Below are 25,490 nucleotides of genomic sequence, written 5' to 3' on the forward strand. Positions count from 1 at the left end.
ATACACACTACTACGTGAACTGAATGGGCAGCAATGCATAACAGTTCTGCACCAACAAAATACCCTGACGTGACTGTTTTCATATTATGAATGTTGTACGATTTTATGTACTAGTTCCAAAGATTTTTTTTTAGCACACATCTTGATAATTTCTAGTAAAACCAGTATTGTTTTATTTGCAAGTTTTGATTATATTGGCACATAACATTCCTAATAAATGTTCAAAAATTGTTCGGTTTTCTGCGTTTAAAATAATAAAAAATGGAGAAGAAAGCAGCAAAGTACATACAACAAAATATATGGGAAAATTAAGACATTTATTTATCACAGTTCCTGAAACATTAAAAACAACAACATTGGTTTCACATCAGTTGTAGCAGTAAGCTTTTCAGGAGGCGAGCTTCATAGGTCACTGTATTTTTCCCAGGATGCATTGGTTCGGCTTCCAGTGGCTGCTCAATCAAGGCTTTCACGTCCTTCCCATACACTGAATAATAGAATAAGTAAGACTCAAACCCCAAACATGAAATTCAATACTGGAGGGCATTATCTCAGCGTGGAAAGCACCATAGATCAAACATCAAGGGAAAAAACTACAAAGGCTATTTACAAGTACGTGTAACGACAGAGACGAGATTACCAAAGACAGCTTGTATTATGTGAATCCCGTTAAGTACATTTTACAGCTGTTCAGAGATCCATGCGATGAGTTAGCTTTTAAGGGATATCCTGATTTACGCTACTTCTGCCTTGATAAATCCCATGCTACATTTGTAACAAGAAGTTGCAGGAAAAACGAAATTCACTGCTGACAAATAAAAGTTGTCAAACGGGCTACGCAGTCTACTCACACACACAAAAACAAGGTCATTAAAATGAATGAAATCATTTCTGATCTTTCTGATACATTGTTGTGTAACAGTAATCGTTGATCAATATATGCATTCTATAGCACCACCGCCACTTACTTTCACAACACTCTAGGAACTGGATACATTCCTGAACGACCTGGTCCTTCATCATGATCATGTGTTTGGCCATGTTCTCAATCAGGGACAGGAAGCACCGTTTGGCGTAGTACCACGTGTCTGTTCCTAGCTTTTTGTTATATGGTTCCAGGGATTTAATCACGCGGGAAATACCAAACTCATAGTTCCCCTTCGCACAATACAATGTCCTGGGGATTGAAATAAATATCTTATAATGTTTTATTAATTTTTTGTTTAGGTCATAGAAGATTGTACCGAAAAGTACGATATACGCACCCTATTACTAGGTTAACAATACAGAGATGGTAGATTTTCTTCTCTGAATCGTCATAAGATAATTGTTCTTCCTCTTTCTCAATTTTCCTCATCAGTTCCTCGGCCTAAACAATAATCAAATCATTTCACACTTGTGCTGACAAAATATCTACATATGAAGCAAAATGAGTATATTTAACACACTTTTATAGAAAAAGCTATTTCATAACATTCCCAGCGATTCTAAACCTCTCAGAAACTGGGTTCTAACTTTGGCATTTGTTTTCAATGCCTACAGCTGTGGTGAGAGTAGATATTTCTACATCCGAATATGGATGACCTTTAGACAGAAATGAATCGACTACTGATCAAAATAGACAATATGAAATGCTTTCGTGATGCAAAATTGAGGCAAGGCAAAATAAGTGTTAAGAGAATGAATTTCTTTGATGGTATTAATCAAATTGCCCACCAAAAAGGAACAGATTGAAAACTATAGTAATAATCCTTGTCAAAAATCAATCGAAAAACAATTTCGTCCATCAAATGAGGTAGGCATCATACTGCTTCATTATCAATGATGCGTGTGCATTATTAAAAGGGTTTTGTTACAAAACAACATTATTTATTCAAGTAAGACTTTGGAAGACATTAAAGTGATTAATCCTGTGTTATCATACTGAATACGATTGTCACATATCTTGTTTAGGTAATATTACCAACACATTTATTGAAATGGAGGCGAAAAGACCAAGACCTAAAAAAAAAAAATGAAAATCCACAAACCTCCTCATTCTGACTGGTCATGATGTAGGACACACACAAGTTTGCTAGTACGATGGCGCTGACGCTCAGAATCTGAAAAAGTGGCACCAATTCCTCATGACTGTTTCAATTAGCGATTCATTTCCTTTTATGTTTAGCGAGATAATACATGTACAAGTAATTTATTTTAACATCTCTCTCTCTCTCTCTCTCTCTCTCTCTCTCTCTGTGTGTGTGTGTAAAATACACCAAAAGGTAATGGTTTACTCATAATTATCTTGATATTGTTCTGGGCATTATTTTCATGAACGAAGAAAATAGCAAAGGAAGGAGAAAACTTGCGTCCCGTGAACAGTAACATGGTTTAAGGAATCACTGTTTAGTTTGTTGGGTATGTGAGGTGATTAACTACAATGGAAAACATGATGATTTGCCTAACGTTGAACAGTGATTCCTTGTATTTTATTTGAAATAAAAATATAAAATCGACACATAAAAAATATTGCCAAATAGAAATACACAGGGCATTTCATGTTATTTTCATAGTCTCCGCCCACTGATGTTATTCAAATGCATGGAAGTGAAATATGGACACACTGAAGCCTCAAAGGGTTATCACGGCGAAAACAATTGGAAATGTTAATATTGCCCGATGAGGTGTATGCCTTAGTCCTGCCATAAACATGTACATGTAGGTCTGGAAATTTATACATTGCATATATCAAATTATATACTGTATATTTCATCGAAATATATATGTATTTGTATCCATTGAATGCTCGCTAAAGTTCTACTTATAAGCAAAAATACACGTTTGCCCAAGGAAGACAAACTCCGAGGTTACACTGAATGCTGTCCAATGAAACATTTCACTGAGAGAAGAGTAAGTGATGTGCTTTAAAAAATATAGACGTGAATTATGGAGAGGCTAGACAAGCAATTACGATATGGTTTAGAATTAACAACGAGGATTATTAATGTTCCTAAACTTGTATCTACAGATGTATTCAAGCAGCTTACATTATCATAGTTCTTTTTCACTATTGGTTCATAGAATCCAGCGGCCTCTTTATACTTGTTCTCTTGCATGAACAACACGTGAGCTACGTTCAGCTTCCAGACATCATGTTCGTTACAGAATTCCACGGACTTCCTGAAAATCTTCTCCAGGTGCGGGTAATTCTCCATGTCCCAGTAAATTTTAGCTTGTTGCATCAAAACAGGTATATACCTGAAACAACACACGTCATTGAAAAATTACGAAACATTTTCATTGTTAATGTATTCAACATATCTATATCATTCAATAGATAGGGCTCACGGCGGGTGTGACAGGTCAACAGGGGATGCTTACTCCTAGGCACCTGGTCCCACCTCTGGTGTGTCCAGGGGTCCGTGTTTGCCCAACTATCTATTTTGTATTGATTATAGGAGTCATGAGATTGGTCACTGTTCGTTATCTTCACCTTTCATTCCTTAACACGCGTTCACCCAGATTTTGAGCAATTTGTCAAGGCAAAAAGCAAGCGTTGTTTTTTTTTTCAACACTATGCCACCAATGTGTGGCAATTTTGACTTCCGACCTTTATCGGTCACATAAACTTGACATTCCAGTTAAATTATATCCCGGCATAAAAAAGAAACAACTCAGATTAATATTGTATATGTTGTGTATAGATTGCTACAGAATCTCCATGGTTTTGTTTTGATGCTTTTTGATTTCTCATCTTATAGGTACCATTATTTTCGATACTTTGTCTTCTTTGGGGAAATCAGACTTTGAGTCACTTAGCTTTGCAGGTACTTTGATGTATTGATGTAGAATTGTATTAGCTGATTTCCCCCAGAATCTTCTGTTGAAGATTTCTTTCATCATTTAATATGGTATTAGTAATAAATGACAGTCACTCTTATGTTTTTGTTCAGATATTAGATGACATCAAACACGAGCTACGGTGAGCAGGGAGTTTGGGTAATAAAAGCTTATAAACATAAATGCTATTTCGTGAATTAAACTGCAGTTATTCCAGAATGTGCAAATCTCTTTGTAAAGAATCCTTTCACAGTCATTCTCGTTCTCAACCACAAACGAGAATCAATACTCTTCGTAATACGAGCCAATGGTATCAATCTTGATCATTTTAGTATTAACTATTTCATGACTGACGTTTCTCCTAATTAACCCCTAATCAAGATCTGCCATGTACCCAAGAATTTAGCAAGGCCGTTGCATGGTTTTCTTAATGAAGGTATCAAATCGGTATCGATTTTCACTTATTGTATCACCTAAACGAACAATATGATTGAGAGTGTGGGTTCAGGTTGAAGATGAGATGATGATTTTAACCCGGTTTGCACTCATAGTGCAGTAAATCTGTCACATTCTACTCATCTAATATGCATAAAGTAATACCCTAAACATACATTTCTATTTTGTTTACTTGATATGAAAAGACAACAAAAGAGTTGTCAGAAGACAAGAGTTAGAAGACAAGAGAGCTTTTTTGACAGGAGTATTCAAACTGATGAAGGGGAGGAGTTAACATGTCAAATTAACCCAGGAGCCTCCCAGAATGAGCTTTATTCATGATGTTCATACAAAATTAGATTTCATAAAAGAAACAAGGACTGTATGGAGTTGTAATTCATGCAAGTCTGAATCACATATATAAGCCATAGTTACTGAGAACAGATTACTACATCCAGAAAATATTGGTCAAATGTAGCATACGGATTGTTAAAGGTTATGTGCATCCAGCGATCCCTCAACCATTCAAGTCTGAACAACACAGAAGTTATAGTTATCACTATAGAGGCTGGTCATTCCTCCAGCATAAAGTCAGATGCAGCATCCAAATCATGAATGGTTGTATGCATCAATAGATGTATTGTCCATGCAAGCTTAAATTATGTAGATTAAATTTTTTTCTTGGATCATTTAGAAAAATTAACCATCTGTCCATGCTGAGTGTATTTCACTGCAACATTCCAGAGATATTCGTCCTGGACAATGTTGCCTTTAAGAGATATTTGTCCTAGACATTATAGCCTTCCAGGGATGGTTGTCTTGGCCAGCCCAGCTTAAGATATACAATTGGTGACTAAGAAACATGTTTAAAGGAGCACTGAAATTCCAAACCATTCAGTAGATTACAAAGTCTTGTTGCGGTCAACTTTCTTTGGCTTTAAAGTCAACTCTAATCCAAGTAAATTATAAGGATTTTCCTAAAAGTTGAGGAAAATGAGAAGGTCATAGCACTTGGCCTTATGTTCTACAACAGGAAATTAATACATTTCACCTGAGGAGCAAAATAAGACACTACAATGTACTTGTACACATTTGAAATACCATCTGCTGATCCAAGTGTTTGTATTTTATGGCTGTCACATGTTTTAATGTACATAAAGTTTTGTTCACTGATTAATTTTTCATTGACCGGTATTGGTTCAATTTTCTACATGACACGAGCTTTTTCTAAAGAGTGGAACTAATGCTCTCTTAAATACTGTCAAACAAATAAGGAGTTGGACTATGTCCAATTTGGTCCAATAAATCAATAGTAATTCAGTATGCATCTTTCTGCTGTCACAGTAGCTGGATTATTGATAACACAGGCCAGTGAGCAGAGTGTTCCATCTCTCAGCTTGATTACGCGCAAAAAGGAGACTGATAAACACAGACATGTAATCTGACCAGAAGCCATGGCCACCACAGGATCACCCTATCTGACAGGATCCCCGTGTCACTTGTCTTTGGAGTCATATCAGCCATTGTTTTGTCAGAAACAGAGCTTTGAAACTAAGGACTGGCTGTTATCTCTAAACCTGTTGGCCATGACAAATTAAGAGTACAGCTTCATATCTATTTTCACTAAGAATAGTAAAGTTTTTCCATTTCTATGTCTGATAAGACATGCATGTATATCCATTTGGCTAGTTTTATCACACCCCCAGTGACATTAAGCAAGAGGGATGACAGCTTGCTGTGAATCTTTTAGAACAATTTGTTTCATTTTACATTTTTCAGAGTACCGGTATGAAAATGAGTTTTGCATATGAAAATCATTTGAAAATCTTCAAACTTGTCGCAAACAACAGTGCTTTGGACACTGTCAGGATGATCAGGATACATGTATACATTGTATTTGTAAATAAGACAAGAGGCCCATGGGCCACATCACTCACCTTGGCTCATATTTAAATTTCTCCCCCTACATATTCACATGTAAAACTTTGATCCATATTGTGGCCCCAACCTACTCCCGGGGACCATGATTTTTTCAAAATTGAATCTGGACTATGTCAGGAAGCTTTCATGTGAATGTAAACTTTTCTGACCCAATGATTTTTTAGAAGAAGATTTTTAATGATTTTCCCTATATATTTGTATGTAAAACTTTGATCCCCTATTGTCTTACCCCCGGGGGCCATGATTTTCATAAACTTGAATCTGCGCTATGCCAGGAAGCTTTCAGGTAAATTTCAACTTTCCTGTTGTTCTTGTTGAGAAGATTTTTAAGATTTTCCCTATATATTTGTATGTAAACCCCCCCCCCCCCCCCCCCCCCCCGGGGGACCATTATTTTTACAAACTTTAATCTGCACTATCTTAGGAAGCTTTCATGTAAATTTCAACTTTCCTGGCCCAGTAGTTTTTGAGAAGGAGATTTTAAAATATTTTCCCTATATATTTGTATGCAAAACTTTGATCCCCCCTTGTGGCCCCATCCTACCCCCAGGGGCCATGATTTTAACAAACTTAAATCTGCACTATGTCAGAAAGCATTCCTGTAAATATCAGCTTTTCTGGCTTAGCAGTTATTGAGAAGAAGATTTTTAAAGATTTTCCCTATATATTTGTATGTAAAACTTTGATCCCCTATTGTGGCCCCATCATACCCCCGGTTGCCATGATTTTAACAAACTTGAATCTGCATTATGTCAGAAAGCTTTCTTGTAAATATCAGCTTTTCTGGCCCAGTGGTTTTTGAGAAGATTTTTAAAGATTTTCCCTATATATTTGTATGCAAAACTTTGATCACCCCCCCCCCCCCCCCTTGTGGCCCCATCCTACCCCCGGGGGCCATGATTTTTACAAACTTAAATTTGCACTATGTCAGGAAGCTTTCTTGTAAATATCATTTTTTTCTGGCTCAGTGGTTCTTGAGAAAAAGATTTTTAAAGATGTTCCCTATATATTTGTATGTAAAACTTTGATCCCCTATCATGGCCCCATCCAACCCCCGGGGGCCATGATTTTATTAAACTTGAATCTGCACTATGTCTGGAAGCTTTCATGTAAATTTCAGCTTTTTTGGCCCAGTGGTTCTTGAGAAGATTTTTAAATGGCCTCACCCTATTTTTGCATTTTTGTGATTACCTCCCCTTTGAAAGGGACATGGCCCTTCATTTGAACAAACTTGAAATCCCTTCACCTAGGGATGCTTTTGGCCAAGTTTGGTTGAAATTGGTCTAGTGGTTCAGGAGAAGAAGTCGAAAATGTAAAAAGTTTACAGACTGATGGACGGACAGACGATGGACAACAGGCGATCAGAAAAAACCATTTGCATATACATTGTGTGTACTTACACACCCTAAAAATACTAGTCAATTTGCTTCATTAATAGGCTGAACTAATTAAATGACATCATTATAACAATGTCAGCATCAAAGAATATTGTTTATGCTAAAAATTGGAACTAAATTTGTTACAAATCACTAGTATATAATTATAAGGTATGCTTGCTCTAATAGAATTTCAAGGTCGATTGTCTTAAATTGACCTTAACACAGAAACATGAATTGTGACACTTAACTTTTCTGTAGGTCAAAACAATGTAAACATTTTATAGTTGTTGCATACAAAATTTTACATCTCAACATGTCCAATGAGAAGATTCCACCTTTAACACACAAAACATTGAAATGTTTAGGTACATTGATGGTGTTTCTTTTATGAACAGTCACAAGTTTACTTGAGGGTCAAGAGCTAACAAATTCCTCTCCTAGTCGTCAGATGAGATTACCGGTTGCACTCTGCTTACCACAGCAAGTTGGATATTGGATTTTTTTGGTAATCTTGGATAGTGTGTAATTCAATCAGATCTTTTACAGTATTATCTAACAGTATCTTGTCTAAACCCCTAGATCAGTTTACTGTTTGCTCTATTATGTAATGTAGCTCTGCAACTTTTCTTGGAGATGTTGTAGAATTTTGCTGCTTTTTTAAAATATCAACATCTCAATCAAAATAAAAAAAATATAAAGCTTCCCTTTGTTGGCTATATTGATGACACAGTTCATCCAGTTTGGCAGCAGACAGTGTGAACAAATCAGTCGTATGGGTAAGTGATGTATCATATTCATGTATTCATGTAACGCACAAATATAACACCAAACTACCGGTAAATGTGCTGATGAAAATGTCAATGGCATATATAATGTGTGCAAGTGATATATATACCCAAATCAAGATAATAATATATAGATCTGATATATCTCCTTAATGGAAACACGTCTTCAGGGTTTGAACAATTATATCACTTACAATGTAAATTTCAAAACCACAGCATTTATTGCTAGGGTATTCCTGCATAAAACTGTTATGATCTCTTTTTTTGCATAGGTTCACTTTAAAAGTCAATATAACTAACAGTTTCAACCTCATAATCACCGCACAGTGGTTAAACTGCCCTTTCAATTACACAATATAATAACTCTCCATCAACCCCCAATTACCCAATAACAACGCGAACCCTTACCTCTCCAAGGCTTCATCATATTCATTTACTGCTCGTTTTACAGCCTCATCATCGTGGTTCTGACGAGCTTCTTGAACCTTAAGTAATAGAAATGACTAACGACTTGGAATCCATCATTGGTTAATTACAATATACTGTAATGATTATAACAATCTTTTAATGAAGGCAAACTATCTGCTTTCTTGAGAATAAAAGGAGATAACTTTGTTTCAAAAATCAATATCTATTTAGTTTGCTTGTAATATTGACTAAGTTACTCCATGTATTTTCATTTGCTTTATACATCAATAAAACATCATATTCCATTCCTCTGTCATTTCACTTTCATATCTATAAATAGCAAACTTTCTATCATCTTGTCACCATGCCAAACCTAGCTTCAGAGGGCAATTTGTTTCATTTCAGAGAGAAAAATGTCATCACCAGAGATCATTCTTCATATTTAAAGAAAAGTATTAATTTGTGATGTGTGTGTGCTTCAACAGATCAATGATTCTGTGTTTTCATTCTGTGTTTTGGTGATTAAATGCTGAAAAATTTAACCCAAGGGAATATCTGATTTTTTTATCTATAATATTAATGTACTTCAAACCTCTATAATCATATCTAAAAAAGTCCATTCTAATCTTGATCTATAATTTTATGATTAAATCATCTTTATTGTAAGGTATGGTTCTGATTTGTGCATGAATTTGATATTCAGACTGAAATCTAGAGTTGTTATTTTTTTACATAAATATCTTGTATCTACTGCATGCAATAACAACAATTGAAAGACTCAGAGAGTGGCCATAAAAGTTGAAAGACATACACAGCAATAGTGCATAAAAATCACACATCACAGGATTTCAATCACTTGTCAATATATCAGCTGATAAAAGCTTGCTTATCTCATGCCATTATATGTGTTTTTATCTTAGAATTTTTTTTTTTCATTAAAACAATAAGAATTTTCTGCTAGCTTTGGATTTTTCACACAGTTAAGAGGAGAATTAATGCAGATGATGTGCTTCACGGCAGTACTGCGTTACCTCCCACATATTTCCTAAATTTGCCTGAACCTATCAAAACAGTTTTTTTCTGTCAATATTGATGCAGACTTGCAACTCATCATTCATTACTGATTCCCATTTCATTAGTTTCCAATGATGCAAGGAGGGATTTGATCATGCTGCAGCTGTGATTGAAATCACATGATGCAAAAAACATAAGTGTTTCATGCTGGTACATATAAATTTGTCAAAGAAAATCTGGTGAATGAAGGAACAATGGAATGTTATTAGAACATCCTGCTTTTAAGTGTATGAAAAGAATTAAAAATTTTGGGAAAAAATCCAAACAAACATGATAAATCCCTGGCCTTTGCATTATGAAAACTTAAAATAATCTTTACCTCCATTTCATTAAAATTTGCAGAATCATGCTAAAAATTCATTGGTTTTAAATCTGTTCAGAGATATCAATGAGATCTATTTACAAAGTCTGTGTGAACACGTTTGGTGAGATGTGATGTGCGTACCTGTTTGGTGAGTTTACTGAGAGTCTCGGTTTGATTCTTTGCCATGTCCTCAAGTTTTCTGTACGCCTCCTCCTTTGATGTCTGACTGGTTATAACCGCCTCCAGGAAGTCGTACATGTACTGAACAGGTACATCAAAAAGGTTAATATTTACAAATTTACAATTCATTTTGTAAATTTGGTTATTTCTGCTGTAAATGATATTTTAGTAATTTTGCATCTCTTTTGAATTTTTCAAAAATATTTAAAAATGCTTATCATGTCTTTTAGCAAACAAAGTAATAACAATGAAATATTGATATGCAAAATAGCATTTTACCTGTTTTCACAAAAATACATGTATATGTCTTTAGCAAATTCTTTTTATAATTTCAATGTTTTATTCTTTTTTTATTCTCTTATACACATTATTTGATAATCATACTAATTTACCAGGTACAAGAATCTTTTTTTACCTATTCAGAAATACAAAATTCCTACTTTGTGTTTAATACCTCTATATAGGTCAACAATAAATTTTACTCACAGGTGTCATAAATTTGAATGTAAGGTGGGAGTTTTCAGCAAGAACATCAGCAGCCAGGTCATAATACTACAAAAAAGCAAAGTGCAAGAAACATAAAGAAACCTAAATCTGATATTTAGCTCCCACAAACTAACCTGTCTTTAATATTGAAAACAATACTACATGAATAGTTGTTTTTTTTTCTGTGGTTAATGCTACATTTTGTGAAATTTATTACTTCAACTGCCAAAATAACATATCAACTTTAACAAGATGTAAAATGTATGTCATTGATTGAATCCTATAACATTCAAAGAGTTTAAAATTTTCAATCTATCATCTGATTTACACATCATTGGTAATACATGTTCCTAATGTAATTCTAGGATGATCCCAGGGGTAGAGGTTTTGGTATTAGGGTGGGGCCAAAATGGTCAGATATTAGATGTGTAAACAATAGAAATTTTTAACTTCTTGATAACTATCATTCCAATTCTTTTCAAATTTGGTATTAAGCATCTTTGAAACAAGGGGAGGGGGGCATAAATTGTAAATTTCAGGATTCCTGCACCCCTGGGGCCCTAGGGGCGGGACATAAACTGCCCAAAATTGACCAATTTTCAAAAATCTTTTTCTCAAGAACCGCACATGTGTAAGAAAAACGTAAATACATAGTGATGTAGAGCAGGAAGGCCTCTACTAAAATTGTAAATTTCATGATCCCCGGGGTAGGGGTTCTGACCCCAGGGTGGGGGCCAAACTTACTATAAAGTATTTATGTGTAAAACACTTAAATAACATCTTCTTTAGTGTTATTGATACTAAATTGAAACTAAATGGATGTTTAGAAAGAGAAGGTAGTCCTTTACCAAAGTTGCAATTTGATGATCCCAGGGGTAGGAGTTTTGGTATTAGGGTGGGGCCAAAATGGACAGTTATTAAATGTGTGAACAATAGAAATTTTTAACTTCTTCTTGATAACTATCATTCCAATTCTTTTCAAAATTGGTATGAAACATCTTTGGAACAAGGGTGACTTAAATTGTAATTTTCAGGATTCCTGCACCCCTGGGGCCCTAGGGGTGGGATAAAACCTGCCCAAAATTGACCAATTTTCAAAAATCTCTACGACCACACGTTTAAGAAAAACTAAATGCATCGTGATGTAGAGCAGGAAGGCCTCTACCAAAATTGTAAATTTCATGATCCTCGGGGTAGGGGTTCTGACCCCAGAGTGGGGCCAAACTTACTATAAAGTGTTTATCTGTAAAACACTGAAATAGCATCTTCTATAGTATTATTGATACTAAATTGAAACTAAATGGATATTTAGAAAGAGCAGGTAGTCCTTTCCCAAAATTGTAAATTTGATGATCCCAGGGGTAAGGGTTTTGGTATTAGGGTGGGGCCAAACTTAGTATATAGTATTTATGTGTAGGTTTGCTGATACTGTATAAAATCTAAACGCATACTTAGGAATAGCAGAAAAAGATGTACAAAAAATGGTGTATTTCACAACCAGGGTTTGACTCTAGGATGGGTCCAAATTAGTCATATCTTTATTGTTTTAATGTTGATACACCTATTATATTATGTAAAGCCTTTCATCAGTGTATGCACTTTTGAGGGCATTGAATTTTTAAGAATACATCTTGTTTTATACTGTTGCTGAACATTAGAATTTAGCTTTGATATTCAGAACAGGATATTTTTTTCTAGATTCCATAGCCTTTGGGAGTAGTGATACATTTTCACTAGTTCTCAGGTGACCAATAAGGCCTGTGGGCATCTTGTGTGGGCCTCTTGTTTTTTTTTATCAAATCATAAAAAATTGCACCCACAGAAACAAGAGGCCCATGGGTCAAATTGCTCACTTGAGTCACTTTGGCCCATATTTATAGATTTTCCCTATATTATCACATGTAAAACTTTGATCCCTATTGTGGCCCCAACCTACCCGAAGAGGCCATGATTTTAACAAACTTGAATCTGCACTATGTCAGGAAGCTTTCATATAAATGTAAACTTCTATGGCCCAATGGTTCTTGAGAAGAAGAATTTTAAAGATTTTCTCTATATACTTGTTTGTAAAACTTTGATCCCCTATTGTGGTCCCATCCTACCCTTGGGGGCCATGATTTTAATGACTTTAACAAACTTGAATCTGCACTATATCAGGAAGCTTTCATGTAAATTTGTACTTTCCTTGCTCAGTGGTTCTTGAGAAGCCCCATATATTTGTATGCAAAACTTTGATCCCCTATTGTGGCCCCATCCTACTCCTGGGGAGTCATGATTTTAACAAACTTGAATCTGCACTTTGTTAGGAAGCTTTCATGTAAATTTTTACTTTCCTGGCCCAATGGTTCTTGAGAAAAAGATTTTTAAAGATTTTTACTATATATTTGTATGCAAAAAATTTATCCCCTTTTGTGGTCCCATCCTACCCCCAGGGACCATGATTGGAGAAAACTTGAGTCTGCACTATGTCAGGAAGTTTCAGGTAAATTTGTACTTTCCTAGCCCAGCAGTTCTTGAGAAGATTTTAAAAGATTTTCTTTATATATTTCTATGTAAAACTTTGATCCCCTATTGTGGCCCCAGCCTACCCCTGGGGGTCATCATTTCAACAAAATTGAATCTGCACTATGTCAGGAAGCTTTCATGCAAATTTCAGCTCTTCAGTCCCAGTGGTTCTTGAGAAGATTTTTAAATGGCCCCACCCTATTTTTGCTTTTTTGTGATTATCTCCCCTTTGAAGGGGGCATGGCCCTACATTTGTACAAACTTGAAAACCCTTCACCCAAGGATGCTTTTTGTCAAGTTTAGTTGAAATTAGCCCAGTGGTTCTGAAGAAGAAGTCGAAAATGGGAAAAATTTACAGACAGACAACAGGCGATCAGAAAAGCCGACTTGAGCTTTCAGTTCAGGTGAACTAAAAACAGTTACATGTATATGGTGTGCTTTACGAAGGAATTGAAACATAGATAAAGTTAAGTCACATGGTGTTGACCATTATGTTTTAATATTTCCTTTCATTGAATCAAGATTATCATCTGACATTGCTTTGTAGTACATGTACATGTATAGTTTTGAAATGGTCTCCAGAGCCATGTGATAAACATGATGTGTTTGTGAAACACTGATGTTCCCATAGGGCCAAAATCCAAGGTCAAGGTCATGAGCTAAAACTTTTGGTACAAAAAGAAGGATCTTATCACAAGGAATACACATGAGAAAAATGAAAGCCCAATCAACATCCATTCAAAAGTTATGGCCATGGTTGAAAGTTATGTGGACAAATGGACAGACCAAAATCTACATGTATATGGCCCTAAATCTCCAATTATGAGGGCAAAAATATGTGCTATGTTACTAACTATAAATTTGATCAATTATCGTATCATGTCAATGTTTACCTCATATTTGACATAAAGAAGAAGTAGGTTGCCAAAGGTTTCTGGTGGGAATGGATTTTGTTGAAGAAGAAATTGCAGTTTCTCGAATCCCTGGGTGGGATGCTGCTCCATGTTCATCAGGGCCTGGTTGTGGAGGGTGACGGCATCCAACTCCTCCTCAGCTCTAGGGGGCATGTCTGTCAGAGCCTCACAGGCCGCATCAACTGAAAATGAGGGGAAGAACAGTCAATTTTCTGCATAGTTTACACTGATCACAAAACAGTCACAGAACTGGAATACAACAGAAAGAGAAGATATCAATTATGTTAAACTAGTATAATTCAAACTGACACAATACTATTGGAAATGTGTTTAACACATAAATCTTTAAAACTTTAGGCTAATTTTCTATGGCATAGCTGTACATGTATTAGTGTGATAAATCTTATTTTGGTTACTATGGTACATGTAAATAGCATGTGTTGTAATTGATTTATTTGTATATCATAACAAGACTTTTTCTTTTAAACATGCACATTCAGTAAATGAATATATAATTACAATTAGCTGTGGTAAAATTATGGCATATGAATATTTTGCTACTTTAGATCATACATTTTAGTATCTACAATTTCTAAAACACAAAGTTGGATAATGTCTCATAGCACTCTGAAATATTTGGGAAGTGACATTTTGGAAAAATTAAATAGATAAATCAGAAAAATCCAGCAACTCTGCAAGAAACCTCCGTATTCCCTTCATCACACCAAAGACGCAGCAGATGTCTAGAGTGATTGTAATTAAGTTGAAACATCATGTATACCATAAAGCAAAATCTTTTTCTTTTTAAAATGACTCATAAGCTTGAAAATCAGTCCAAGAATACTCATTAATAAGTGATGTCTCTCTAGCAATTTATAATCTGAGTGTATACACAACTAAAACAGCTGATTGCTAGAGTTATTAGAAGAGCCAAAGACTTCACTGAGCTAGGTCTGTTACTGAACTTACAATCAGTGGATCCATAATCTACAATCCACATTACTATCTCAATTAGCAATGTACAGAAAACTTCAATCAATACATTTAAGATATTAAAATCTGCTACCTCAACCTCTATCAAAGCAATCCTGACATCAATAATGCACAGTAAACGGAAGAGTACAGATGTATATCAAGCATTCATTTGTGAAAAGTTTTAGAACAAAAAATTTATATATTCCTCTTTTGCAACGGATGCATGGTAGAAGATAAACAAGATAACTTTATCTATCAGGTCATTATTTAGTGCGACTTACAATTTTTGAGCTGGTATTCAATGGCTGCTTTCAGATTGAATGCCTCCACCAATGCGGTCTCGTGCAGGGTCAAAGTGTTACCCACACTTCTAACATCAATCCCTTCAGTCGTCATCCCGACACTCAGCTCTGAAAACCAAACATTGATCCAAGTCATTGTGGTTTTTAAGCCATTTACATGTGATCAGATAATGCTTATATATGGAGAAGCTATTGTCAGTTTTGTACATTCTCTTTCCTCTATTGAAATTAATTTTCTCAACCAAACATTTTTGTTCTCATACTTGGCCATTCTCTAAGTGTAATTCACAATTCAGAGACACAAAATACCAGTTTAAAATCGAACAATAGCATATATACCGGGATGTTCTCTGATGCCTCTCTCTATGATGTCAGCAATATGCTTTAGAGCAGGGGCATACTGCTTCATCTGATAGTGACAGAGGGCAATGTTGTAAGAGAGCTGGGGCTGGTAACCCAGAATCTGCATGGCTGTCGTAAACTTCTGGCATGCCTCCTCATACAGTTTGTCCTGATTCAGAAAACACACGTTTATATCCAACTGGATAACTAAGCTGTAAATTCCATTTTAATTCTGTATTTCTTATATTTCAAAAGCCTGGCTATCTCTAGATATAAAGGATATGCAAGTATGTATCTTTGACAACAGTTACCTTATAGAGCAGGCAGCCCAGATTTATCTCAGTATCAGGATCATCAGAAGGGCATTGTTCCACTAGACTCTGTCAACAAAAAAATTACAATTGTTGAAAGTTTAATTCTGAGTTTGAAAGTCATAAGAATAGTGCCCCCACCAAAAAAAGTAATTTCTTTTAACTTGTGCTATTATCAGATTTTGCAGGAAAACCAACCTTAGCTCCTGGTAAGTCTTCCTCTCCAAATTTGATGGCAGCTTGTAATTTGGTTATCTGAGAAATCAACAAAACAAATTATTGATGAGTTTGATGAAATAATGATTTGAAAATTTAATTTAAAAAATATATGTGCAGAATCACAACCCAGTCAGCAAAGCATTCACCAGTAATTCAAAATGGTGCTGCATATACATGTACATTATACACTGTGCTTTCAAATTGTACAATTGGATTTTGGACATACATTTTTTTTTTGTAATGTACTCAGGGTGCTAACTGAGCTATAAGTATCTCAAGGAAAATAAACAAAAGACCCGTGGGCCACATTGCACACTGGAACACTTTATTTTTCTTTTTGATCTATATATATCATACATATATATTACTTGAACCTGTTAGTTGATTGTGCACTATAGAAACATCTTGAATAAACTTTCATCAACACACAATTTTATTTTATCTAGTTGTTATTCCTGTGTAACCCACTGTAAAACTTTACTGTGATCCTGCATTTACCCAGAATTTACAGTTTCAAGAAACCTGACTCTTGCACTGGATATTTGCATTCAAATTGAAAACAAAAGTACCTTGTGGTTCTCAACATGAATTTAACTAGTTCTTAAATTGTAACAGGGACCGTTATGCATGTTCTCCAACCATCCCGCATTTAAAAGTAGTGCTATACCAGTAATTGTGCTTCAGCACAATCAATCATCCTACATTCTAATTTTTTTTAGTATGAACCTATGATGTCAATATCATTCTATTTTTCTCATTCTCAAAAGATTTATAAGTTATCTAAATATTAAATCAATTACAAGCTGTAACTGACAGTATTTTTTTCAACTATTCAATTATGCACCGAATAACACCTATCGGTATAACTAATATAATCCCCAAGATTTGAAGAACAAATCAGCAAGATAGACAAGGAAATATTGTGAGAGTATACCTACATTGAGCATTTTGTATAAACCGCCATTGCATCATATACACGGACATGGGAACAATGATTGCCGAACATAATCGGATTGCTGAGACCGAGGTCATATCCAAAGACGGAAACTGATGTGGATAACTGCACGTGTCGTTTGTTTTAAAATATTACATCATTTCATGAATGACAAGAAGTACTATAAGTGTAAGAAAGGAAGCAAATGTGCCACTCAAATGAAATTTGATAGTGAATTTTCTTTAAAATTGGCATGTTAAACTAGAGCAAAGCTCGTTGCAAAGCAACGAGAGGTCTTCCGTCGGAGCTGTGTGACATAAAAACCTTGAACTTGACCATATGTCCTTGGGTCAGGTCCTAATGCAGCCTCAGTTAACATGAAAATCTGTTGTAAGTATGAAATCTAAATGTTTCTTCATTACTTGATATGGCCAGGACAGGGTTTGTATTTTCTAAAAAGTGAACTTGACAATGTGACCATGGGTCAAGGCCAGGACATATTCTTTGATCATATGAAAACTTTTTATCAGTATTAATTAAATTTTTTTGCCATTAGTAAGATATATTAAGACTCTAATCAAATTTTAATTTTTAGAAATGGTGCAAATGACCTTACATCAAGAATATTCATGTTATGGTCATTAATAATCTTTATGTGAAGAATGAGCTTACGGTGTATTTTTAAAAGTTGTGGTCTGGGCACATTTGCACGGATAGACGGACTTGGCGATATCTCAAACTTTATTAGCTGGGACTATAATTAGTGTTCGGTTATATTGTTGTCTGTTCTTCCAGCTCGAAGAGGCAGTCTCTTTTGTTAGATTGTCAGATATTAATGAGAAGGTTTTATAAAAAGTAGTGTTTTATATTGTAGATGTCATAAAAACATTGCTTTTCCGTAAGAGGCAATGGGCAATAACAGTGACGATTTTCCATTGAATTGAAATGCCTGTTTTTGGACTGATAAAATGCTGAAAATTGTAACTGATGATGTTTTTCATCCTTGTGTGGAAATATGTAACATCATCCCCCCCTCCCCTCGACAAAAATGGTTTTCAAAACATGTTCAGAAATAATTCGTTATGTTTGTAAAATGTATCCATTTTCTTTTTCAAAATGAAGAATTTGGGTAAAGCTTGTGTGTTCAGTTAAAGTAGTGTGAAATCACAGATCGCTAGTCCAGCAGCGATGAATCTCCGATATTAAACACACATTCAATTAGACATGATTGAGAAACGAACTGTATATTAAATTGCAGATTTTAAAATTGATGCCTGACTCAATGCTCTAGAGTTTTGAATTTAAAACAAATCAAACGTAAGACCATGGATGTATAAACAAGTATATACATCCCCGGAAAGACTGAATTATTCGAAAAATCCAATATGATCAAAAACATAACATTCTGTGTTATATTTAGGACAACAATGTTTACTTTGTGTACATGCCCTGGTTCACACGCGATGGTTCCTCGAGGCGGTTACGTAATTGTAAACAAAAACAAACCCTGCGGTGTATGTAAGATGCGTGTAGTTAATGACTGAGTTATTTTGTGCTTGAAGGTTTGTTTCTTCAATTAAATATATCCTTGTTTTAAAAACAAACGTAGAAGAGATAACCTTTTCCTCTTTTTTTTCTTTGGAACGATTGTTTATATTAAAGCTACTAAATAATAAAAAAAAGAAAGTTGTCGATAGATGATTTTTAAAGGAACCATAGATCACGTTAAAACCTTATTTTAAAAGAATATTAGCATTTCATGAAGTCAGATTTATCAATTAAAGCAAGTTTATTTAAGTTATACGCATATTTTCCCCCCTTCACCTACCTAATGATACGGTTACCTGTTTGTGGGTCAAGCTTTTTACTCATATATAACACAATACTCGAGCAAAATATTATGTTTATGAGATCAATAAGATGTTAAAGAACAACTTCTCCAGCGAAAGCCATATCGAAATATTTACCGTTTTTGAGTTATAAAGCGAAAACTTTGAAGATCCCCCAGATCCTTAATTTAAGGGACCAGCCCCTTTTTAGGGATATCAAAAGAAAGCTCTTAACATTTTGCACAACTTTTGTTCTACACGTCTTAACAAAATATTTTTAGTTTAAACGATAAAAAGGAAAATATGTGTAATTTTTTGCTCCTTTAGGTGTCCTAATTTTTTAACCCTGTCAACCACCATTTTGAACGCTGTAATCAAAAAACACAAAACGATGTGCACAACTACAATGCTCCTACTTTTCATTTTCAATGCATTTTCTGCTCAAGCTTATACAGTCTCGGAGCCTTTGTCTGGAAACCAAAGCCCCTAAAATTTCATTCAAAGGGGAATAACTCGTGAACAGAAGGGAATTTCTGAAATGTAGTACATGGTTTTAAAATTGTTCTGTAAAGTTTATAAACCCTGAAAATTTGAGCAAAATCCATGCAGAAATGAGCGAAATATGAAGCTTCAAAGTTAGAAAGAAAAACAATGCACATACACGCACACAATAGTATTACTCAGCACTCTTGTTGATGTCAATCAACAGATATTTTTATCATATACATGTACCTACAGAATGAATTTCATATTTGCATCACTGATAATAAGTTGTATAGTTATTCTAAAATCATCCAATCAGAATTCAGCACATGTGCATACACATGTTGGCCAGTAATTTTGACCATAGCAAATTGTAAAGACTACCATAATACACCCAAAACATCAATTTCAAAAGATTTTGATGAAAAACAAAAACATATTGGTACTTCATAAGATGATGAATGCACATGTGTGTTCAGGCTTTTTTATTACACCAACTTATAAATATACATAAATCTACTTGTGATGTGAATATCACCCCATTAGCTTTATTCATAAGAGAGTTGCACATGTTTATGCATTATCCAATACACCAGTTTCGAGATTAGAGCTCTCCTGTGTAGGAGGTGCATTTAGTGGAAATTTGAATGTTTAGGTGGGACAGATTGGTACTACAGTCAATGAGAAAGATGATAAAATGTATAAAAACTGACTTCTTTTTAAACACTTGTCAGATGTAGGAAATATAAATTTAAATACTATCAAAAGAAATATTTTACTAAAGTGGAAACATAAATACAATGCCATATTTCCAAGCACTGTCCTGGATATGATAGGTAAGGAGCAACAAAATAATGTGATATAATATGAATTCCAAGTATTTAATTACTTCTTGAATACTTATCATTTACTTAGTTTGTGTATCAGTCGAAATTGGGTGATGAAACTGCGCATGATAAACTAATGCTGAGCCGCGAGATTCTCTTATGCAGTGATGAATATCTGTCCCACTCCCGCGTGTAAACAAGTTGTTTTGCACCTTACTAAGTACGAGAGTTCTCCAAAGGGAAATAACTCGGACGTATCTCGAAATCGGCGTATTAAAATGAAGCATATGTACAATGCTCATGCAGATTGGTAATTCTGACCATGTCAATTGGTTAATGGTCTCAATATATACCTATGACATAAATCTTAAATGAGTTCAATGAAAAACAAAAAAGCTAAATTGATTACAAAGTTAGTCTACAAAAAATTCCATGCATGCATGTGAATGTTGACAGACAAAATGACATTGGTTCTGCACATAGATCTACAAATGATATACTATTATCCTAAAAGGTAATTCATCTTAATCTCTTGTGTAGTTTCTGAAAACACCCCCGACAAATAATAATAATAAAACAGAGTAAAAACAAATCGTTCCAAAACTTTGATGCATGGATCAAGAACATAATTACAACGTAACTTTTAAACCGCAGTGTGGCCCACTCTGACCCCAAAGGTCAAAGTTTCAATACAACATGATTCCTGTTTTCTTTAGTAAAACATGAAACCCAGGCCTAATATGGTGTCATACTGATCATGAAATTGGGTTAATTGGGACGATTAAACTTCAATCTACACTGTACCAGTATAAAGTAAATATGTGCATCATGATTTGACAAATTATACCTTTTTGTGTCTGTTGAGACAAAGTTTAAAAAAATTTCCTACATATTCTTATCTAACAATAGATATGTTGAACCACAGGACTGATGTTTACATATCAATTTGACAGATAAATTTATGGTGAGGTACTTGCTGTTTGAAGAATTTTTCTTTTTGACTCTGGACATCACAGATTGAACAAACTTAATTAATTCAATACAACAAATGGATACTTGCATCTCAACTTCAAAAATTATACTTGTACATGTAGCTCTTGAAAAGGTTCTTGAAGAGTTTCCTTTACATTCCTCTCTAAAACTTCAAACCTATAGTGACCCTGCCCAGTCCATTATGGTTAGAACATAATTTAATTGTCATTGTAAACATGTAAAGGAAGTTTTTATGCAAGTTTTGGTTTTTCTGGTATTGCTAGGGGTTATTGAGAAGATTTTTAAAACACTTCTTGGTTCTTCTGGTATAGGGATTTAGATTGAGAAGATTTTTAAAACACTTCTTGGTTCTTCTGGTATAGGGATTTAGATTGAGAAGATTTTTATAACACTTCTTGGTTCTTCTGGTATAGGGATTTAGATTGAGAAGATTTTGAACCCTTCACTCTGATTTCACTACATGTATTTCTTAATTATATATCCTTGACTCTTCATATGATTAAACTTGAATCATTCTTTACACAAAAATACACATACTTTAGTTCATAAGAAGAAGATGAAAATGTGACTGTGAAATGTATATAGACATACAGATCATCATCAGAATATACATGTACACACACACATATACAATGGAACTTGATCAGAATAGATCACTAGAGCCTTATGTCTCAGGTGATCTACAAGAATACTTCTTAAAAAATACTTTGTATAAATATATTAATTTCAAATAATACAATTTGTAAAAAAAAAATTCAATGAACATGAAACAAGAAATAATTAACATACTTTCTTTCCTTGAACATGTGATAAGAACAAAGTGTGTATTCAATACTTACAACATCTTTCTTTTTAATTTCATGACAGGACTTGAAAATTTATTCCATAGAATCAATCACAGAAATCATAATAGGTAAATTTACACTATACTTTAATAAGTGAACTAGTACATATGTAGTACATGTACATTATACTGTGTGTTCATATGGTAACTAATATTTTACAGAATAAGTAATACTCTGTGTCATGTATATGAAATATAGATTTCACAACACTTGTAAGTTAGTTACTGGCTTTTCTCTAACTCGAGTTTGTGGATGTGAATTGTTCATAACTGCAATGCATTCATGAGGAAATGGCTACCATTACAATCAAAGGCAAAAAGAATGGAAATATAAATATCTTCATAATTATGGAATTCGATATGCATTCATTCACGTTACAGTACAAAGTTTTAGGAAATTATAATACGAATTCATGTGGTTTAACTAACATAACTACAATTTCCATTCATTGAATTCTTTATTTTTAATTTGAAAAATGAAGTGATATCATTTTAATTCATTATGAAAAATTGTACAAAAATCTTGTACAAAAGTATTGACAGAGGTGTAAGTGAAGGTTAGGTAATGTGCCCCCCTAGTGATAAAATGTTTTGTACTAATGGGAGAGTAAATAAAACTAATATTTGTATTAGGAGAAATGTCTGTACCTGACTTTGATACTGTGGGTTATCAATCTGACAGGCCACCTTCATGGCTTCCTGGTACAGGCAAGCTTTGTACAAGGCCTGGGCATAATACAGTTTGTAATCCTCTATCTCCGGATGCATCGCACTCAGTCCTTCATAACAGTCAGCAGCATTTACAAAATCTTGCATTTGAAAGTAGCAGAAACCGAGAAGGGACAATGCTGCTCTGGACTGAAATCATAGAAAGTATCATTGAATGCAGTCAGTAGTTTGGAAGAATCACTAATCAGTGTACATGTCACTAAATAGTTTACATTTTAAATGGTGAAACCTATCAGTGAATCATAAAACATTTCCAAAGTTATGGCAAAACTAATGTAAAGTACCAATTAATGTCTGTTTAACTTATATATGACCAAATTTGTATGCTCTAAAAAGACATTTCAAAACAAATTTGAAAAAATGAGACTCTGAAAATTGTCTGTTGTGCACTGAAATTTTTTAAAAGTACCAAAAATGTACCTGGTTTTGTACATAAAACTAAAATCTCCCTAAAATTCTTGAAGAAAATGACAACCTCATAGCAAGGAATGGCACTGGAGAAATGAATGAATCGATGGCAGGTCTGCAATTATAATAATACTGAAAATTCCATTTGATTTAATCCCCTCCCCCCCCAAAAAAAACCCCAAATTGTCTATGTGACTGAAAGGCAGACAAAAAGATGAACAGACAGACAGAACAAAAACAAAGGAGGAAAATATAATAATGCTCACCTCAGTCACCATACTCATAAAGAAATGTTTGTTTGGAACACTACTAGTGGCCCACTAATAAATCAGGATCTCTAACTGGATAATCACATAACTACATGTCTTAGGATCCTTACATGTCATTTTGGCAAACTTTTAATCGCTTTGTTGTTATTTAAATTAAAAGATTCTAAAATATCCCCCAGGTAATCTTTGGATCTCTATTGCTGGTCCACTCTAGCCCAATATGTCACAATTCATACAAATCTTCAACTATACTGCCTACAGATTAGGGCTGCAACGGGTACCCGAAATAACCGAAAACTGCGGGTCGTGTTGTTTGGGTCGGGTGCGGTTCCATTTTTCTGTATTTCGGTTCGGGTCTGGTTTTTCAAATAGAATCATTATGTCGCCAAAATCCTCAAAGGTGACTGTATTTTGATCAATTGTTAAATGATGGCATTATCGACAAAACTGTAAATAATGACAGTACATGCAAGATATGTCGGACGCATTGAAAATATGCCACAGGAGCAACATCGTCAATGACAAAACATTGAAAGCATGAAACGAGTAGAAGTGACAAAATGCTGTTTCTAGTACTATGGATGTCGAGTGTAAACCTCAGTCCACGTCCCCGAGTAATTATTGTGACAAAATACAATAAAGGTTTTTGATTTTAACTGTATATTAGATTCTTAAAATAGTTATATAGACCCGAACTGAAATACCCGAACCCGAAGTAAAAGATTTAGAACCGATCCGACCCAAAAAGTTTTGGAACCGTGACAGCCCTACTACAAATGCTTATATAAATATTGTTTTGTCAAATTGCATTGTCTTGTTGATGAGATGATTTTTGAAAATTTCTTTGTAAACCTTTACTGCCTCTTACAGTGACCGATCCTTTGTCCAGTGGATGGAGGATGGAGATGGTGTGCTTAGAACTGAACTGTATCTCTGATACATACAAGATATGAAGTTGCATATATATATACTAGATATTGTAGCGTATGAGGAAATAGTAGCCTTGTTCTTGATTTAAGAAATTGTATCATTCTGGTTCTTAAGAAGAATGTTCTTAGAGTATTTCTTGTACATTATGATTTATATTCCTAGGAAACTTTAAACCCCTATTGTGTCCCCAATTTGGCCTCTGGGGTTAGGGCTTGAACAAATTTACATCTATATACTACAGTCAGTCAAACAAGACTCTCCCAAATTCACCCAACCCATTGAAGTTTTATTGTGGTCCCGTGAACTTTAAGTTTTCCCAAGTCGCCTTACATAAAACCAACTACCATGCAAAATAATAATATTTACTAACCTTTGTGTGCCCTTGGACTTGGCTGCTAAGTAATTGAACAGCATCGTTGTAACGCTGGTCTTTAATCTAAATTTAAAAGCATTATGCTCATGAATACAGTTTGTGTATGTTTGAGTAATAAAGCGATATAATAAAATTTAACCAGCGTACTAAATATGTATGTTACGAGAAGAAATTTTGCAAGTGCAATTGTATTTGTAATCTGGTTTATTCTAAACATGACATGCAAGTTATGTAGTCTACAGGTCGAGGTTAAAATTCAAAAGAATTACAAGGCACAGGAAAAAAACCCAAAATGATTATTCTTACTAATGAGTATATTGTTGATGTATACTCTCCTTCTTTTAGCTGTAAATGTGTCATTTTTAAAAGAGCACTCAGAACACTGGACAGTTGCTAGCAACGAGTCTGGAATGTTGTCTAAATCTCATAAATGTTTCCTGAGTTCGATTTCAGTTTTTACTTTGTCAAACGTTTTTGTGACACGGGATT

General features: G+C 34.5%; 1 protein-coding gene across 2 annotated transcripts; it reads right to left on the reverse strand.

Moving 5' to 3' along the window:
- Positions 1-298: 298 nt before the first annotated feature.
- On the reverse strand, positions 299-25,483 carry LOC125672324 (tetratricopeptide repeat protein 30A-like). 2 transcript variants are annotated; one of them, XM_056161962.1, is made up of 17 exons: positions 25,308-25,467; positions 24,999-25,064; positions 22,941-23,150; positions 16,362-16,418; positions 16,164-16,232; positions 15,850-16,021; positions 15,490-15,618; positions 15,203-15,220; positions 14,213-14,415; positions 10,815-10,880; positions 10,290-10,409; positions 8,771-8,847; positions 3,030-3,240; positions 2,031-2,102; positions 1,266-1,369; positions 969-1,177; positions 299-487 (listed from the first exon to the last, which is right to left on the reverse strand). In XM_056161962.1, exons 1-17 carry the CDS (start codon positions 25,359-25,361, stop codon positions 363-365), a joined length of 1,962 nt encoding a protein of 653 aa, XP_056017937.1. In that variant the 5' UTR covers positions 25,362-25,467; the 3' UTR covers positions 299-362. The 2 variants fall into 2 exon arrangements, with proteins under 2 accessions (XP_056017937.1, XP_048764514.1); XM_048908557.2 differs by lacking the exon at positions 15,203-15,220 and having other exon boundaries at positions 25,308-25,483.
- Between the last annotated feature and the right edge of the window lie 7 nt (positions 25,484-25,490).

This window comes from Ostrea edulis, chromosome 4 (genome assembly GCF_947568905.1).
Source record: "Ostrea edulis chromosome 4, xbOstEdul1.1, whole genome shotgun sequence".
NCBI lineage: Eukaryota > Metazoa > Mollusca > Bivalvia > Ostreida > Ostreidae > Ostrea > Ostrea edulis.